The 20,299-nt window shown below is 41.5% G+C and overlaps 1 protein-coding gene across 4 annotated transcripts in view; it reads right to left on the bottom strand.

The window, feature by feature from the left end:
• Positions 1 to 20,299, bottom strand: part of GLRA2 (glycine receptor alpha 2) — a 176,201-nt gene that overhangs the window by 18,083 nt on the left and 137,819 nt on the right. For all 4 annotated transcript variants that reach the window (XM_032389609.1, XM_032389608.1, XM_032389610.1 and 1 more), the window contains one exon: positions 18,279 to 18,428. In XM_032389609.1, coding sequence (XP_032245500.1) covers positions 18,279 to 18,428 — 150 coding nt within the window. The remainder of the gene's footprint in view (positions 1 to 18,278; positions 18,429 to 20,299) is intronic.

Below are 20,299 nucleotides of genomic sequence, written 5' to 3'. Positions count from 1 at the left end.
ATGGATGAAGAAACTAAGACCCAGAGTGATTTGATCATGGCTCCGAATCACCCAGCAACTAGAGTACCAGCCAGGATCTGAATTCAGCCAGCTGGACTCCTGGCAGAAACTCATTTCACTATGCCATGCTTCTCTCTCACCTCTTTCTTTGTAGGATTTGAAGAGAAAAAGGTATATATTTTTTGAGGGCAGAAATTCACATGGTAGAATTATTCCAGAAAAGGGTGCTCTAATGAAACATGCTGACAGGGTACTTGGCTGGGATGAAGCAAGCTGGCTTTGTAACAGAGATTTTTATGTTTTTTTTTTTCCCTTATATCAGTCTGTCCTAAAAGACAGGAAGTGTGAAAGAGCATTCGATGATTCAATGACAAATTAAGGCATCTAAGGTCTAGCAGTCAGGAATTGGCTGTACGACATTTAACAAACCTCCTAAATTCCCTAGGAAAATCTCACCGCCAGACTACTTTAATTGGAAGCATTTTGTGCTTCCCAGAATAAAGTTGTGTGACTATTTAGAACAATTGTTTTACCACGATACATGTGAGCACAGTTCAGTGCTGTTAACTAAGGTGAAACTTTTCAGCCTGGCATGGATTCTACTGGCTGGTATTTCATACTGTCTCCTCCTCGTGCATGTGCACACGGAGCCGAGAGACCACCTTCTCACTTACAGGCAAAGAAAGGTGTTGCCTCAGGTTCTCATTGGGTTCCCAATACCAGAAGGATCATCTCAGGCCACCAAATAGCTAGTGCTACTCTTAAGAAAACCAAAAAAACCCCAAACACACCCCCCCCGCAACATAGGATTAAATTATTCTATGTGATGAAGAGCTTTCATAATTAAAATAGTTAAGATTTACTGAAAAACATAAGCAGCCACAGTGATGAACTTAACATTTCTCGTCAAGTGAAAATTCATTTTACCTTGAGCTTTGGGGCATTTCCCCATGCCTTGTTTTCAACTGTACATATTGCAATATGCATACATTTTTTAAATTGACTATTTGCAATATGTTCAGAGCAGCACTTCTCAAGTTTTCAGTGTGCTTGTGAATTTCCTGGGGATCCTGCTCTACTGAAGATTCTGATTCTGGTAGTCTGGGTGGGGCCCGAGGGGCTGCATCTCTAACAAGCTCCAGGTGATGCCACTGCTCCTGGTCAACAGGTGATACTCTAAAAAAACGAGCCTCGAGAACAGTGGTTCTCAAAATTGGCTGCACATTGAAATCACCTGGGAAGTCTTTAAAAAATCAAGACGTCTTGATTTGTTTTCCACTCCCCAAAGATACTAACTTATTTGATCTGGGGTGGCATCTGGGCATGGAGAGCTTAAAAAACTCCCAGGTGACGGTAATGTATAACCAGGATTAAGAACTTTGCCCTAGTGGATTACCTTGTCTCTAGAAAATATGAGGGCTCATTTCTGGTGTGACTTTTGTTGCTCTTGAATAAATCCAGCAGCAGAGTGAAACGAAGTGGGAAAATTCAATAACTTAACCTCCTAATGTTTACACTCATGTCAGCTTCTTGAAAAGCAATTAAATTATACACCCAACAAAATTCATACCCCTCTCACCAGTGCAAAGAACCATATTTTGAATCCATTTTTTACTGTCTGATGTAAATAAAAAAAAAAAGCTTACATAAAGAGCTAACTTACTAAAGAGGAAATTCCTAATTAAAATATTTTTCTAGCTGGATAATCTTTTGGGTTATACTAGCCTAATTACTCCGGACAGGAGTGGTATCATTGCTCGTAAGCAGGTTGCAATCATGAAGCTAAACTTTTTTTTTTTTTCTCTCAAAACCGCAGTCGTCTGCATGCACAGCATGTCTCTTTCCCTTAGATTGGGGCTTCTCAACCTTGGTACTGTTGACATTTGAACTTTATAATTCTTTGCTGTGGATGCTGTGTCCTGTACATTGTAGGAAGTTTAGCAGCATCCCCGGCCTCTAACCACTCAATGCCAATAGCACACACAGTCTCCCACCCACCCCCCCAGTTGTGAGGACCAAGAATGCCTCCAGACATTGCCAGGTGTCCCCTGGGGCAAGGGAAAAATAACCCTTGCTTGAGAACCACTGCCTTAGATCAAAGGAGGTTTCCACATCAGTGACTCTCACTTTCGTCTTGAACGTCTCAGTGTGGGAAGCTCTTGGGGTTCATCTGATGCAAATGAGAGGTAGATCATCGGCAAGGTAAGATGAGGCCATTTTCCGGTGAGCATTGACTGCCACCTTATAGAGCAGAATTTTCATTGCCTGTTTAATTATTTAATTCTCTTTTATTTATTCACAATAACAAGATGAGGTTAGAATAATTTATAGTTAACATTCCAAGACAAAAGTTCACAGATGCCCATTCCTCCTTGAGGATGGCCCCTCCTCATCAGTACTTTCCCTTCCTAGGAATTGCCACAGCTCCACCTGTAACTGTTAGGGTTCTTGACATTCTCTACCCCATATCAGAAAAATTTTGCACTTAATTTTTCTTCTTATGGATCCCCACAGCTGCATGGAAACAGGTTTCAAGCAGTTTCCATATCCCCTCTTCCCATTAGCTAAAACGGAACTCTGTACAAAGCAAGCATTCTAAAAAAAATACCTGAATAAATGAACTCTAGGGTTTGTCCAGCAGCTTAGAGTGAGAACAAAGAAAATAAGGGCTATTTCCATATACGCACTTCTACACAGAGCCAGGATCATTTATTCTCTAAAAGGCTACACTTGCTTGTGATAATTCTTCAATCAGGTGGGAATAACTCCAGCTTAAGTGTTTCGTCCCCAAATGAGCTTGTTATAAAGAAGAATAATATTGATAGAAGACAAATTAAAACTGTGATTAGGGAAGCACCAGACTTCTCTCATTCCGTTTGATCTGCTTATGAGAGTCCAGTTATGTTTACATGTAACTACAGTTTGCATCACCATGGAGAATTTTATAGCAATTAAGAGCTAGACAGTAAAAGGAGAAGGATTAAGATATCTGCCATCATCACCTTTCTAAGATAGTAGCAGAGCTGAAGGCACAGGCTTGATTTCAGGGACGTAAGGAAATAGAATTGTATTATGAAATCTGTCAAGTTGCTTGGAATACCCAGTAGCACAAAATGTTTTATCAATGCCAGCTGCAAGTTGCAATAGGTGGAATGCAATTGTTTTTCTCTAATTTGGAGAAATGACTATTCTGGCTTCAGGGATGAAGGAGCCTTGCTCCTTCTAGATCCTGAGGGGTCTATTTCAACGCTTTAGGCACAAAATGTATTCCAGGGTCAGTTTGGTATTTAGTGAGGAGGCAGAGGATGGGGTTAAATGGGACTGTAATTGTCATCAGGCTCCTGGCATAAAAGGCATTGTATCTTCGTTTGCTTTTGTTCTCCCCAAAGCAACCCTGAGACAATGATTTGTGTGCAAGTAGTTTACTGGGGACATAGTATGGGAAGTGCAGGGAGGGAGTGGGGAAATAGGACAGGGAAAGGAGGAAAGTCAAGAAAGGGTGTGTGAATGAGCAGCAGATTACTATTGGCAAATGGAGCTCAAACCTCTCAGAGACAGACTTGAACCAGGGAGTGAGGAAGCTCGGTAGTCAGCTACCCAGCCCCAGCTCTCATTGCTTGAGGGCCACTCCTGAGGCATTCACCTCCTGCCACTTCCAGCTGCTTTGAGTATGGATGGAATATACTAGAGTGGCCTGCAGACACTCTCAGACAGTCACAGGAATCCATTGCTGTATGTGGTGGTCAGAATAATGGCTACCAAAAATGTCCGTGTCCTAATCCCTGGAACTGTAAAAATGTTACTTTACAGGGCAAGGGGAGTTGGCAGGTCTGATTAAGTGAAGGAATTAGAGATGGAGGGAGGGCCCTAGATTACCCAGGTGAGCTTAATTTAGTCACATGGCTCTTAAAAGTGGAAAATCTTGGGGCGCCTGGGTGGCTCAATCAATTAAGTGTCTGCCTTCGGCTCAGGTTGTGATCTCAAGGTCCTGGGATCGAGCCCCCAAGTCAGGCTCCCTGCTCAGCCAGGAGTCTGCTTCTCCCTCACCCTCTCCCTGTGCCCCTTTTCCCGCCCTGCCCCACTCATGTGCATGCTCTCTATCAAATTAAAAAAATCCTTAAAAAAATTGGAGAACCTTTCTCAGCTGTGGTCAGAGGGAGATGTGACTATGGAAGAACGGTCAGAGACAACACTGAGGGCTTTGAAAAAAGGGGGCTGTAAGTCAAGGAAGGTGGGTGGCCTTTAGAAGTGGGAAAAGGCAAGAAACCAGCTTCTTCCCTAGAACTTTGTTACATAGTGAGACAAAGTTGGCCACTATGTATTGGTCCCTGGGTTGTTTATTTCAGCGTGGGCTGAGACCTATTAGCTCCAAAGCCTGCTGGTGTTTCACTCAAATTTTACACATTGAATACTTTTTAAAATGGTCCAAATGAGCAGATCTTTAGCCATCTAAAGCCTGCCTGCTTTGCATACCTCATGAAACTGTGTTCAGCATCTGCTGACCAGTGATAAGACAGAGCCTTGTGGTTATAAGACCCTCGGCTGCCATGCCTTTTGAAGCTCTCTGACACACACTTCTGCATGCTGCTGAATAATGTCACCTAGACAGGTAAGCCTCCTCTCCGCTGGGAGTCCCTTTGCCCTCTTCCCTTCTGGGTGGCAGCGCCTTGCTGGAAGCCTTTAACCATCTCATGCCACCCTGCCAAGCCCATCCCATACAGCTTGTCATGTGGTGCTTCCTCTCATGGGCGTGTCTTTTTCCTTGATCAGCCTCCAAATTGCAAAACCCCCCACAAGGCTTCAGAAGCAATGCATCCTTGCCAATACCTTCTATTTTTTGCCCACTGAGGCCCATATTGGACTTCTGACCCCCATAACTGTTCCCTCAACCTGAATATCCCTCTTAGCCCCCTTTCACCTGTCCAACTCCTACTCCTGTGTCAAGACCCAGATGAGTGGTCACTTCCCAGATGCTACAAGGTGGAGGACCTGCTCTATCCTTTGTCCTCACCGAATCTTGCACTTAAACCTCACCTGTAGCACAGTACATGGTTTCTGTATTGAAACCATTTGTCCACGAGTCTATCCATCCTAGGCAAAAAAAACCACAGACAACACAAAAAGGAGACTAGTTGATAAAGTTTTTCTTCTCATTTTAACGTTGAATTCTCTTTTAAAATTTTGTGTAGCAAGTCTCTTGAAAGGGTCTATATGCAAAACTGGAACTTCAGCTAAGTTTGATGATTATAGAAATATAAAGGATCATTGATGTTAAAGACCCGAAGTAACTGTTTTATCGCAAAGAAAAAAGTGGTGGTAACTCCTGTATTGTATTGGTCACATTTTCATTTATGTATAAAGTGTCCTTTCATTGTTATTCTTCTCCTCTTTACATTATATAGCCATTGCTACCTCCTCCTGGACCATCACATGAGCCATACTTTTGTCTCCCCTTTGCCTTGAGGAGGAAGTGCAACCTTCTTAGCCTGGGGCAGAGCTTTTCCTTGCCTGGCACCTGCTCAGCTCTCTGGGCTCCTGTCTTGTTAGTTAACTCTGAGGGAGCCCAGTTGTTGGTCCGGTGCTTGTCTTAGTTGGCTTTTTCTAGAAGGCCCTGAGACAAGGATTTGAGTACATATAGTTTATTTGGGAGTTGATCTCAGGAGGCACCAGTAGAGAGTGGGAAAGTGAGGCAGGGAGAGAAACCATGTCAATTCAAGGTGTATTGGTAAGCAGGTTAGAGTGTGGGTGATGGTCTCAATCCCACTGGGAATCACTGGGAGCCAGTATAGAACATACCACAGAGGGACAAGGAAGCTGGGATATTTATCTGTAGTCCCCAACTGTTATTGGCAGAGAGCTGTTCCTGGAGTGAGTGCTCAGTATTTCTAGCTTGCCTGCACAAGTTGAGCATGATTCTGGGGCCCAGGATCCCTCCTCTCCACACCATGGCAGAGCAGAGCTTATAGCGGGAAGCCATCATTGTATATAGAAAGGAGGAGTGGCACGGGAATAATGGGTAGAGCATTGACAGCGTTTAGCACCGGGCCCCTCCGGCATGTTCCCATAGCAGTCCTCTGGCCTCTAGCCCAATACATGTCCGATGTACGTGGAAGGTGTGTCTGCTTATCAGTCTGTCTCTCCCTGGACTGTGAGCATCCCCAGGGCAGAGTCCACTGGACTTTGTGCATGGCTTGTAGTAGGTATGCACTACATTTACACCAAGTGCCTGAATGAATGAATGAGTAAAATGAGATAGTCTGAAGAGAGGACACCGAGGATAAGGGAAAGAGAAAATGATGAAGACAAGCAGGGACAGAAGACTAGGATCTAGTAGGAAGGAAGGCAAAGAAAATAGAATGGTAAACAGGCTGGGATGAAAGAAAGGATTGGAGATACTAAAAAGAGAGGGATTTCATCTGCAAGGCTGCTTCCACACATCACTTCGCATCCTAAAAAGGAGCATTCTATACCGCAAGCCCTAAAATAAGGCTGTCATGATACCTAGTGAAGTGGAACAAACTTGGGAGAAAAGCACCTTATGAACATTTCAGGCCTCTGTGTCCCTGACAAGTACCAGCTCTCCACGCCGGTGGTCTAGGGGAATTGCAAAGTACCATGACATTTATTTATTCTGGCTGGCTTTCACAATTAAGTCCAAACTCCTAATCCACACAGGTCTGTTAAAGCCTCATCTAAACTCCTCAACCTTTAAGACAAAAAACAAACATGACTTCTACCTCCCTGGGGAAGTAGTTACAACCTTTTCAACATCCTGCTTGCTAAGGAAGCAGTTGTTACCTTAATTAATGATCTACAAAATCCTCTTTAAACACCGTGTGCAAACATGTGGCAGAATATAGGGGGAAATGCTAAAGGACAAGAGAAAACACACACCGTTTCACTGTATTCTTCTTGAAAGAAAAAAAAAAAGCTAAGATGATGGAGTTTCCTTCCCAAGGACAAGGAGAAAGGAGACCTGTCAGGATTTCCAGTCTAAAAATGTCTTTAAAAAGTACTTTATTTTCTGTTTGTTAATCTTTTCATGGCTAGTTTTTCAACACTGAATCACTGGGGTTAATGTCCTTGACATGATTATGGATACATCAGTAGCAAAGGTATGAAGTAATGATAACATTTTCACTACTGAAGGCAGTTGTAGGGGTTCTTTGGACCCTTAGTACTCAGTGTGGCTCTCGAGACTAGCAACATCAGCATCCCCTGTACCTGGCACATACTTGTCGGAGATGTCTCAGGCTCTGAGTCAAGCTCGGGGCTGGGTTCCAGGACTCTGTTGGACCTAGGCCTCCAGGTGATTCTCACGTGTACCACAGTTATAGAAGGACTGATCTAGAGCAAGTCAAGAGGTAGCCCATACTCCAGCAGTAGTCTGCAAGTGGACAAGTGTGTTTGTCATTGGTTCTTCTCAATTCCTGTGCCTCTTGCTAGTCCAAGTAGTAAGGATTCTTATATGCATTCTCACAGTTTTAGTAACCTACCCAATTCAAAAGTTCCCTCTAGATTCTTTCCAGAATGGATGAAATCGTGGGTCTCTTTAACATTGTCCTACTGCCCTCCCTTTCTCTTTAACACTAAACATCATTGTGTGCACCTCTTGAACCACACACAGTCAGGTGTTAAACTTAAAAATAAGCTTTTGTTATGACTGTTAACACCACTGAGCATTCCCTAAATAGGTGTGATAAATAACTTAATTTTTTCCTACCCACATACAAGTATCTTCATCTCACAGAATTTGGATATTCAGAGTGTGAACTTAATAGTTCCCATATAGGGGCCCTGCCTTACCTTCTACATGAAGCTATGCATAGCATCATAGATTTGTTTTCTTAGGGTGTGTGGTGTGCAGATCCATATGATTTATGTTTCAATGAAGCCAATCAGATGGAGTTTTCCTTCATACTCAACTGAGTGTGCATTTGAATAAATCAAATTTTCTTTGACTCTGAGGTTTGCAGAACTGAAAGCGCTCTCCTGACTTTGTGGGCATATGTATGCAAACTGTGTCACCCTTGCAAACAAGAAATAGGAAATAATTAGGGTATACTTCTCAATATGAAACAGTCCTAACTGTTCTAAACCAGGGTTTTCTCTACCATGGCACTATCAACATTTAGGGCTGGGTAATTTTTCATTTTATGGTTGGGGGGGCAACCCTGTACATGGTAGGAAATTTAACAGCATCCTGACCTCTACAGACTAGACGCCAATAGCACCCTTCCCTTAGATGGGACAACCAAGCCTATCTCCAGACATTGCCACATGTCCCTAGGGGGGCAAAACTGCTCTGGCTGAGAACCACTACTCTAAGCCTTTGGAGTGGAAAATGAGAGACCTTATGCAAGATTCTCAAAGGTTGATCCTATTCGACTTACAGTTCAGTGGATTCATTTGCTTCGATCTGTGGGGTTGATTAAGCTTAGTGATAGTACCATTTGCATTTCAATAGTCACCTTTCAGAGTCAGTTTACATTCTAATTGGGTTAGAAGGGTCTTCATGGGTTCTCACCTTTGGAAAAAGTGCCCTGGTACTTAGGAAGTTTAGCCACAGCCCCATAACCATGGGGGATAAAATGGAAGAATTCCGCTTGCCCCTAATTCTTCCCACTTCTCTTGTTTAGACACTATAGAGTAGAAGCACGAACTCATTATTTCAATCCTATGATTATAAAAATCGCTGTACATGGGTCACATCTTGCTGTGCAATCTAATTTTCCTTTGTGCAAGAAAGACAAGAGGAATGCAAATGGGGGAGGGGAAATGAAGCTATTTAAAATGTTTGATTTTAATCTGTAGAATATGCTCCCCATTAAATTGAACAAAAGCTTTATGACCCAGAGAGAAAGTAGATACTAAAGTGAACAATCACTAAACATAGAATTTACCATGTGCCAGGGTTTTTTTTAATTCTATGAGCTTTACTCACAGGAACTCACTTTATTCTCACCACAGTCCTATGAGGGGAATACTATTAACTCCATTTTACAGATGAGAAAACTGAGGCACAGAGAGGTTTTTGTGTTTTTTGTTTTGTTTTGTTTTGTTTTTAAGTAACCCACCAAGGTCACAGGACTGGTCAATTACAGTGCCTCCATTTGAATGTTTAGGCCCCTCATTTTTGGAGGCGAAACCCACAACTCCAAAACTTGAATCCCTCACAGGATACTCACCTCAGAGAAGGCTAGACTGAGAACCTGACAGAGTCAGACAAAACAAGGCTACTTCATAACTTTGTCTAAGCACAAAAAGAACAAGGTCACTATGCTACCCACAAAATACTCATCATCCAGCTCTTGGTTAAAGTAAGTGACTATTCTTTCTTTACCGATTATTGTTTTATCCACACATGAGTCTGCCCTTCTATAGATACGTTATTGAGATACCCAATTATAGAATTTACCCTGCCTTTTTTTTAGAGAGAGGGAAAGGGGTTGGGGGGGCAGAGGGAGAGAAAGAACCTTAACCAACCTCAATGCCCAGCGGAGCCCGACATGGAGCTCGATCTCACAACCCTGAGATCATGACCTGAGCTGAAATCAAGAGTCAGACGCTTAACTGACTTGAGTCACCCAGTCACCCCAAATTTCCCCCTGCTTTCTGACAGCACCCACTCTAGAGCAAAACCCCTGCTTCCTTAGGTTTTCCTCCCAAATTACCCAATCTACAGAGGACCTTCTTCTACTGCTCCCTGTGGTGTGTGTTCTTCCTCACTGCAGAGTAGTAAACCCACCTTGTTTAACTACAGCCTTGTTTCTGGGTGTTTGGCTGAAGAGTGTTGACACCACTTGTCAACGTTACAAAGCTAAAAGTGGTAGCTAATTCCAGATGACTAAATCAGTATCAAAAAGATTAATATAATCTAGAAAATGGGCCAAATCCAATAAAGTGATAATTTACAGCAATAAAATTAACCTAAATAAATTATTTAGGTTAGAAAAAAGCACTTAATCAAGAGGAGATAACTTGATAGCTATTCATATTAATAATAGGAAAGAAAAAGACGGGATATTAACAAGCATTAGCAAGGTCAAAAAGAGCCAATTTTGGAATAGGATGACTTAAAAGCACTATTATGATTTAATGCTCTATTAACAACTGCAGATAAAGAGGGGACATTACTGCTCCTTTGTGTTACATGTTGATTATGCCTGGGCTATCTTTCAAATTCTGTGACTCATACTTCAAGATGTCCACTAGTAAACCACAAAAGGGTGATCAGTGTGCTGCATGGCTATAAGCCACATCATAGGAAGGACTAGTTCTGTTTAGTTCAAAAGATTTGAGAAGACCTGCCAGCTCACCATCCTTAAGTGTTTGAAGGGATGTCTCCAGGAAAAGAGGAAGGAGATTTTTACCCCTAATGAGGAGGAGGGCTGGTCTGACTGGGGACATTCCAGGACTCCATGGATTTAGATAAGCCACTCCAAGATGACCATTTGCTCTGGGTCCTTGTCTTCTGGCTTTCACCAGTGGGGTCTCATGTCCCATTGGAATGGGAAAATCTAAGGCCCTTGGAACAGTGGGGAGGAAATGGCGCAGGGCTTCTGGGCCTGCTGGGTGGAGGGACAAGGGCTTCTTCTAAGTTGTTTCCCTCCTGGGGGCATTGCATTCAGGTTTGAGGCTAAAGCCTGGATAAAAATAGTTTATTGTCCTTGTAGGTTTATTTCCATTCAGTAGGTCAATGAGAAGACGATTGGTTGAGAGCAAGATTCAGGTATTTCTAGGTAAAGTGTCCTAAATAATATCTACCAATATCTTTCCAATCTTCTATTCTTCTGTAAACATGCGTCACTTTCTACCCATTGTTGTACACGTTTATCAAAAGGAACAAATTGGTTACTAAGGGTGCTTGAAAGAGTGGGATTATTTCAGCCCTGTAGGACCAGGAAATGATCTTTTGAGGAATTAGCAAGTTAGCTGAGAGTTAAAGGATAGATGGGGGGAGGGCAGAAAAGCGCAACAAAATGATTACTGAATTCTAACGTTGCCAACTTATTATCATCTGAGATGTTTTGATCAGGGCCTTACATTTTCACCCTGTTGTCTGGTCAGGTTGAAGCCCCTTATTTTCTTCCTGGGAGGTTGAAGTCTGAATAATGTGTTAACATTCCTTTTAAAAGGCAGCTTATGATGATGAGCACCAGGTGTTGGATGAAAGTGTTGAATGGCTATATTGTCCACCTGAAACTAATATAACACTGTAGTTAACTGGATTTAAAATGAAAACTTTAAAACAAAGAGCTTATCATTAGGTGGCCTAAAAACCATAACTATGTTCTCAAGCAGCCACAATTTCTGTTTTGTCATGGAAAATAAAGAAATCGGGGCTCTGTGGGCAACTGGAAAGATCTGAAACCCGGCCCAATGCCAAAAGTCAGGTGTGGTGCGGCCAGATAATAAAAAGAAAGGAAACAACAAAAGAAAGGGAGAAACTCAGGTGAGGCTTTAAAGTTCTTGTGGGGAAATTGTTATAAACATCACATGGTATGAAAACTTCTTATTGGAGCTGAGGAGGTAACGTAAAAATAGGATTTTACCACATAGACCTGGGGCGTCAGCATCTAATAGACTGGGGTTGGCCCAACCATCGGGATTTACAAGTTCTGTCCATTGAAGATCTGGGCTTGATTGTTTCTGAGAAACTCTGCTTTGGTAAAATTGACAGTGGCTGTTTTGTGAGATGTAGAAAAGATAACTGAAGCAAATACACCTAGTCACAAACTGCCTGGCCCCTCCTTGAAGGTGACCCCATTTCATAACTTCGTTGTTTAGTGAGCAGCAGACTTTCTTCCCATGCAAGTAAATGTAATCTCAGGCATTTCTCTCAATAAATATCTTCCTTGAATAAATCTTAATGCCAGTGTCACTTTGGAAAATGATTTGCTCTTGGTTTTTTTCTTATACCTTCTAAATAATCAGCCTGTATTGTGCTGCAGAGGTCAGTTCCCCAATGACTGTTTTTCAATGGGAATATTGAAATTTTAAAAATGGTGTTTTTAGGGGCACTTGGGTGGCTCAGTCAGTTAAGCGTCTGCTTCAGCTCAAGTCATGATCCTGGAGTCCCCGGATCGAGTCCTGCATGGGGCTCCCTGCTCAGCGGGGAGTCTGCTTCTCTCTCTCCCTCTGCCCCTCTCTGCTCCTGCTCATTCTCTCTCTGTCTCTCTCTCTCGCTTGCTCACTCTCAAATAAATAAATAAAATCTTAAAAAATAAAAATAAAAATGGTGTTTTTGTTTTAACTCAGGCCACAACCTATTAGGGTCTGTGAGAATTTAGTGGTTCATGACTAGCTGGGCCAGAACTAGGGCATGGTAAGGCCTCAGGTGCAAAATGTAAGGGGGTGCCACAACCCCAGTGCTCCAGGTCAATACTTTAATGCAAAAACTTCATTGTTAGTGCGAAAAATCCAAGGTGAACAAAATATCAAAATTTCAAATAAAAACAGCATCTGACCCTGTACTTGTGTGCTCACCTCACTTGCCTTACCCTAATCACATCTGCATTTAAAAAGCAGAATAGACCATTAGAGTGCATTAGAGGTGTTTGTTTCAAGTATGTCTGTGTCTCAGAGAGAGAGGCTGGATCATAATATAAGATCTAAAATGTGAAGTTTGAGCAATAGCAGTTAAGGTCAGGGACTCTGGAGCCAGACTTCCTGCGTGTGTGGCTTTGGGCATTTTGCTTAACCTCTCTTTGCTTTAGTTTTCTTATTTGTAAAATGGAGATACAAATACTGCCTTCATTATTGACAGGAAGACCACATAATTTATCCAAACAAGGGCAATTTTGAGAGTGGAAAATGGCACTAACAGACAATACAACTCTCTGATGATATGACAAAATAAAAATGCATTATCAAACAAATTATCCTGCAAAAAATGACAAAAACATTCAGTCCTGAACTATCAGATGCTCAACAGCAAGACTGCTCAGCCTCTGTTTTGTTTTTTGTCCATTGAACCTATGATTTTCCATGTGTTCCAACTAAGTGGTGGCCTAGTGGTGTCATGGATTTTGTGTGCCATGTCATGGACCAAGGCTGGCACCCCAAATGGCCAGCAGGATAGCAGTGTCCCCCCACTGACAGAGGCCAAAAGAAAGGCTCCTTTATCCCTAGTCTCTTGTGTCCAAATGCACTTCATTTTGATATCAGCAAGCTCCCTTTGAGCTATCCTGAAAAGAGAGCGAGATGACATTGCTTCTGGAAAGGGTCAAGAAAAGAAGCCAGGGATAGTGATGGTTATTTTTTAGATTTGACTACATGTTAAAATGAGAACTCGTCCACTGTACATGTATGCCTCCACCCCAGAAGATGACCAAACCCACTTCATTTTGTTTTAATGCAACTATTAATAATTTGTTTAAAATGAATAATCCATAACAAATGCTAAATTACACCAAGGCATCAGGACAATATGCAAGACCAGGACTTCCCACAGTAAGCTGGGCTGTATGACCACGCTATTCACCTAGTTGTTTGGGGATTAAATCAATTACTGTATGGAAAGTGCCTAAAACAATGCCCGGTATATAGTAAGCCCTCAATCAATGTTAGCACTTATTACCATTTTTTTTCTTACCATGGTTCAGACTTAAAAAACTTAAAATACTGCCTTAGAGAAAAAGACGCCATTTTCTAAGGGACACATATTTGGAAATGTCTCCTAATCTTTTTTTTTTTCCTCCAAAATTTAATTGTCAATGAAAATAATAGCCTTGACAGCAAAGGTCCAAACATGATTTGTTTTGTTCCCCACCTCCTTCTCACGTCTTAAATTTGTTAATTAAGCTTTGTTTTTTGAATGGCCATTTTGAGATGCATAGTCGAACTCCAGAACATCTCCATGCAAAACATCTAAACTTGGATTTCTCAGTTTTTTTTAAGACAAAGCAGTGACTACCAATGCCAACTGGCATCTCTAAGGAGTCTCCCCTTAATGCCCACCACTGTCAGTCTCTCAGGTGTCCTTCTTGCTCCTCTCTGCAGTGCCCAAACTATCTTGCTTTCTTCCTTATTTAACCCCAGCTCCTCTGGAGCCTCTGAAGTTGAGTTCATTCGACTTCATCACTGGTCTCCTTTATCACTGCTGTCATCTGCCAGCCTCCAGCCCTTAGGAGTTGATGACTTTAGGAACTCTTTCATTATCAGCTCAATACCCATGAATGCCATCTTTCATGGAGGGTCTTCAATAACCAAATGGATAACTGGCCCCATCCTTGGCCTTTCAATTCCTGGACTGCCTCGCTGTCCATTTTTCCTCTGCTGGACCTTAGCCAAATATTTATGTTCATACCCTTATCCTTGTCTTTACTTCCTGTGAAATCTTGATTTTTGAACTTTTCTTTCCCCTGCTCACCACTGGTTTGTGTCCTTCCAGCACAGTTATTTTAATATTCTTATTTCAGCATTTCATTGACCTCAGTGAAATGGCCAATCCATGAGTAGCCAGTGTCTCCTTCATGTTCTCATTTTACCTACTTTAGAGTCCCTGGTTCATCACTACTGGTCCTTGCAAGCACCCTTAACTCCCCTGCTCTCCCTCCCACTTTCCCTTCCTCTCCTCCAACTCCTCCATTGTCCTTTTTAAAGCTACAGTGTTTTATTAGTTTTAAGTGTACAATATAGTAATTCAATTCCATATATCACCTGGTGCTCATCATGACAAGTGTATTCCTTAATCCCCATCACCTATTTCACCCATCCCCCCACCCACCTCCCCTCTGGAAACCATCAGTTTGTTCTCTGTAATTGAGTCTGTTTTCTGCTTGGTCTATCTCTGTTTTTCCTTTGTTTGTTTGTTGTTTCTTAAATTTCTTATATAAGTGAAATCATATGGTATTTGTCTTTCTCTGACTTATTTCACTTAGCATAATACTGTGTAGCTCCAGCCATGTTGTTGCAAATGGCAAGATTTTGTTATTTTTTATGGATGAATAATATTCCATTATACACACACACACACACACACACACACACACATACATACATACTACCTTTTTTTTTATCCATTCATCAATAATGGACACTTGGGCTGCTTCCATATCTTGGCTATTGTAAATCATGCTGCTATAAACATCAGGGTGCATGTATCCCTTTGAATTAGTGTTTTTGTATTCTTTGGGTAAATACCCAGCAGTGCAATTGCTGGACAGTAGGGTAATTCTATCTTTAACTTTTTGGGGAACCTCCATACTGTTTTTCACAGTGGCTGTACCTGTTTACAGTCCCACCAACAGTGCTCAAGTGTTCCTTTTTCTCCACATTCTTGCCAACACCTGTTTCTTGTGTTGCTGAATACCTATTCTTTTCAAACTATTCCAAAAAATAGAAAGGGAAGGAAAGTTTCCAAATTCATTCTATGAGGCCAGTATTACCTGGATACCAAAACCAGATAATGACACCACTAAAAAAAGAGAACTATAGGCCAATATCCCTGATGAACATAGATGTAAAAATCTTCAACAAAATACTAGCAAACCGAATTCAACAATACATTAAAAAAATCATCCACCATGATCAAGTGGGATTTAATTTTGGGTTGCAAGAGTGGTTCAATATTTGCAAATCAATCAATGTTATACATCAATAAGAGAAAGGATAAGAACCATATGATCATTTCAATAGATGGAGAAAAAGCATTTGACGAGGCACAACATCCATTCATGATAAAAACCCCCAACAAAGTATGTTTAGAGGGAACATACCTCAACCTAATATAGGTCATCTATGAAAACCCACAGCTGACATCATCCTCAATGTGGAAAAACTAAGAGCTTTTCCCCTAAGGTCAGGAACAAGACAAGGATGTCTACTCTCACCACTTTTATTCAGCACGGTACTAGACATCCTAGCCACAGCAATCAGACAACAAAAAGAAAGAAAAGGCATCCAAATCGGTAAGGAAGAAGTAAAAAGCAAAACTTTTCACTATTTGCAGATGACATGATACTATATATAGAAAACCCGAAAGACTCCACGAAAAAAACTGCTAGAAGTGATAAACGAATTCAGTAAAGTCACAGGATACAAAATCCACATACAGAAATCTGTTGCATTTCTATACACCAATAATGAAGCAGCAGAAAGTGAAATTAAGTAATCCCATTTACAACTGCACCAAAAATAATAAGATACCTAGGAATAAACCTAACCAAAGAGGTGGGAGATCTGTACTCTGAAAACCATAAAACACTGATGAAAGAAATTGAAGATAACACAAAGAAATAGAAAGATATTCCATGCTCATGGGTTGGAAGATGTCTACAATAGCCTCCTAATATCTGCTGCTGCTACGCTTGACCCCATGGACCATCCACTTGATATCCTGGTATTTGCTATGTTGAAACTAATTTGTGGATTCCAGTCAGTTGGAATGAAATCCATTCCTTTATACTGGCCTGCAAAGTCCTGTATGAATCTGAAATCACCTATTCCCCCAACCTCATCTTCTTTTCTCCTGCCTGCTCTAGTATTGCCCAGGTTTCTGCAGACTTATAATATGACTCAGTTGGGACTCTTGTGAAATGTACTAATTCTCAGTGACCTCCCCTTGCAGACTCTGATTCATAGGTTTAGGAATCTGTACAAGAAACTACTTTTAACAAGCGCTCCATGTGACTCTTATGATAAGATACAGATACAGCCTAAGAATCTTCCACACAGCATTCCAAGGAAGTCCTACCAATTATTCAGAATTGGGAAGCAAAATGAAACTCATTTTCCATTTCTGGTCTAGGAGAGTATGCAGTCAGTGGCCATCTACTATGCTAAGCGAGGGAATTCTGGGAATACAGTTTATGTGCTGGAATAACCTCACATTCCCGTAATTTCCTGGGTGGCACAGGTGCCATTTGTGCAGATTCCTGTGGATGAGGATGAAGAAATCGTTATCATCAACAAGGAGGCAAGGAGGAGAAAGTTGAGAAAGGCTTGATACTCAACAGTGTACAGAAAAGAGAATGTGTGTGCTTCCCTAGGCTATGATAGGACAAAATGTTCCTAAGAGGTAGAGAAGAGAAACAGGGCAACCAGCCAGATACCAGTCCAGAGTATGTGCAGGAAACATTTTGGTAGATGAGGTCAGGACTCTGTGAGCTCATATGCATACGAGCTCTTCAACGTAACCAACATCTAAATCACAATAAATGTTTAGCTTTGCATCTAGGTATTTAGAAGCATTAAGATTGACAGTGAAACATTTTTGGCTTTCTTCCAACAGAGTAGTATATAACTATGGCTTTAATAGCAAGTTTAATTGCTTAAATTTTAGGGGAGCAGATTTTTGAAAAGTATCTGTCATTTCCTATATGTAAAATTTTAACTTCAGTCCTCTAGCAACTGGCACTAGGATCCTCCGTATCAAAGGGCATGTTTCTCTTCCAGAATTGAAACTGAAAACAAGGGCAAGCCTCCTGGTGTCCCATATGAAATTGGATCATAAGCCAGAGTAGTGCTTTTCCAACATGTACACATGCTGAAATTCCCTGGGGGGAGCTTCAGAAATCCTGACTACTGTGCCCCATCCCAAAGATGGGATTTAATTGCTGTGGGGTGTGGCCAAGGTTTGGGATTTTGAAAGATCCGCAGGCTATTCTAAGGGGCAGGCAAGTTTAGGAACCACGGAGCTACTGATTTTGAGCATCTGTTTGAAACCTCAAACCTCTGGATGGTGTAGAATTTGGGTTTATGCATTAAAGTTTAAGTTGAGACAATGAGATCAGTTTGATTGGATTTATCAAGTTGTGACCAACCTGGGTAGGGACCTTATTTACATAAAATCATAGCAATTGATGAGAAAGTCAGTCGAGGTAGCTATGTACACAAAGTCACATACACACAAATTATTAATGTTCAAAACAACAGGATTTTAAAGCAATTTTGTCAAATTGAGTATAGATCTCCAATTAGAGTTGCCCGATAAAACACAGGGCTCCCAGTTAAATCTTAATTTCAGATCAACAAATAATTCATTAATATAAGTATCTCCCATGCAGTACTTGGGACATTTTTATACCAAATGCTGTTTGTTGATTTAAACTTCAAGTTTAACTGCATGCCTTGTGCTTTTATTTGCTAAATGTGACAACCCTGCCCCAATTTTAAAGGACTGACCTGAGCACTAATTCAGTCTAGTAGGACACCTCAGGACCAAAATTAACCTTAGCCTCTTGCTCATTATGTATTCTATTTTCTGAATTGCACTGCCTGGGTAACTACCTCAAGCTCTACCCGACTTTGTCTGCGCTGAGGGTCAACTGTACCTTATTCTGTCTCTTCTGTCTTCTCCGGAGCCGCAGGAGCTCCTTGTGTTGTCTGGAGACAAAGTTCACAGCCGCGTACTCCAGTAAGGCAGCAAACACAAACAGAAGGCACACCGCCATCCAGATGTCAATCGCTTTCACGTAGGAAACCTGAAAGAGAGAGAGAGAGAGAGAGACAGAGGAGGGGGGCACTGTGAAAACTCGTGGAGAAATCGGGCTCCTCATGTTGTGAGAAGCAGAACACTTCATTTTCCTTCATCAAGGATTTTCTCTCCTTTCCTTAAGAGAGAGCTTAAGCATTTTCCTTTCTACTTTGCAGACTCGGGCTGAGCAGTGAAAATGACATGCCCTTTGCCCCAGGCCTTTTGTTCCGTCTCTTTCAGTATAAGCCCATCTGCTCAAGTAGCCTCATCCCTGAGACCAGCTCCAAAGATGACTACAAGAATTTCCTTAATGGAAAAAAAAAAGAAAAAACAAAATTTTGAAGCTGCTTATTTCCTTCCATTTTTTCTTAATATTTAAAAACTAGTATAATTAAGATCATTCCAAAACCTGGATGAGAAAGAAGCTATGTGTTGGCTTTGAACCCTTCAAAAACCCATTTGTAATTTCCATCAATCTATTGATCCTGACAATGAAAACACATTTCTAATGGTTTTAAACTATCACAATTCAAAAATATTCAACCCAGGTAAAACATCAGGGCTCTGGTCTTGGGAAGGGATCTGGTTAAAAAGGAAATTTTATAACATTTCAATGGTTGGCTGAGTGTTCAGTATCCCTTAAAATTTGAGAAATCAGATTCTGAAAGCAAATAGTTTTTACTTGCAATGGAAAGTGCCCCTCACCTTCACCTCGTTCCCACTTATTTTTTAAAAATAACTAGATGGTGTTGTAACCTACTGGACCCCAGACTACAAAGGATACTTACCAAACTGCTAGCTGAATATGTACTATCTAACTCTAAATTTTATTAAAAAGATTTATCTATTTATTTGAGAGAGAGAGCAAGGGAGAGCACAAGAGCAATGGAGGGGCAGAGGGACAGGGAGAAAAGCAGACTTCCTGCTGAGAGGGAGCCCGCAGTGCTCGATCTCAGGACCCTGAAATCATGACCTGAGCCGAAATCAAGAGTCAGACACTTAACCGACTGAGCCACCCAGGCACCCCACTGTAACTTTTTTTTAAAGACTTATTTATGTGAGAGAGAGCAAGCGCGAGAGCATGCGTTGGGGGGTGGCCAGAGGGAGAGGGAGAGAGAGAATCTCTAGTACACTCTCCCCTGAGCATGGAGTCCGACGTGGGGCTCAATCCCATGACCCTGAGATCACGACCTGAGCCAAAATCAAGAGTCCAGTGCTTAGCCAACTGAGCCACCCAGGCGCCCCTAGCTCTAACTTTTAAATAGGGTTTCCAATTATTTTGATATCAGACCCTGAGTGTTTACCAGCCAGTACTATAAGCATTTTACCTGCATTTTCTAACCATCACAACAGCTGTATTACCCCCATTTTCTGATGAGGAAACTGGAGAAGGGTTAAATTATTACTCAAGGTCACAGAGCTAGTTAAATGACAGAGCTAAGATTGGAAGTGGATACCAGTCTGACTGGTGGATTTCCACACGCACAAACACACACTAGGATTATACCGTTTGTATCTTACATTTCTCTTTGATCTTTAGAGTGAGCATTTCTTACATCATTTAACTTCCTTCTAAATCATGCTTGCATAATGGTCCAGACCATGATGAATCATTTTGTATTACAGGGCATCTAGGTGATTTGAAGTTCTATTGTTCGCCACTATAAACTTTGGGGCTATGAACATTCTTCCCCTAAAATATTTGGCTGTATCTCTGATTATTTGTCAGATCAGTTTTTAGAGTGGGATTATGGGAATAAATGATAGGAAAACCAGCTTCTGGCTGAGAAAGTTAATAGCAACACAGCAGATGAAAAAGCAGAGGCTCTAGAGTAAGATGCCCCAAGCAGAAAAGAGCGCCCTGTTCCTGACTAACTC

This window comes from Phoca vitulina, unplaced genomic scaffold (genome assembly GCF_004348235.1).
Source record: "Phoca vitulina isolate PV1807 unplaced genomic scaffold, GSC_HSeal_1.0 scaffold55, whole genome shotgun sequence".
Lineage (NCBI taxonomy): Eukaryota > Metazoa > Chordata > Mammalia > Carnivora > Phocidae > Phoca > Phoca vitulina.
Note: the sequence above shows the minus strand (reverse complement) of the source record. Positions and strands in the feature narration are given on the sequence as shown.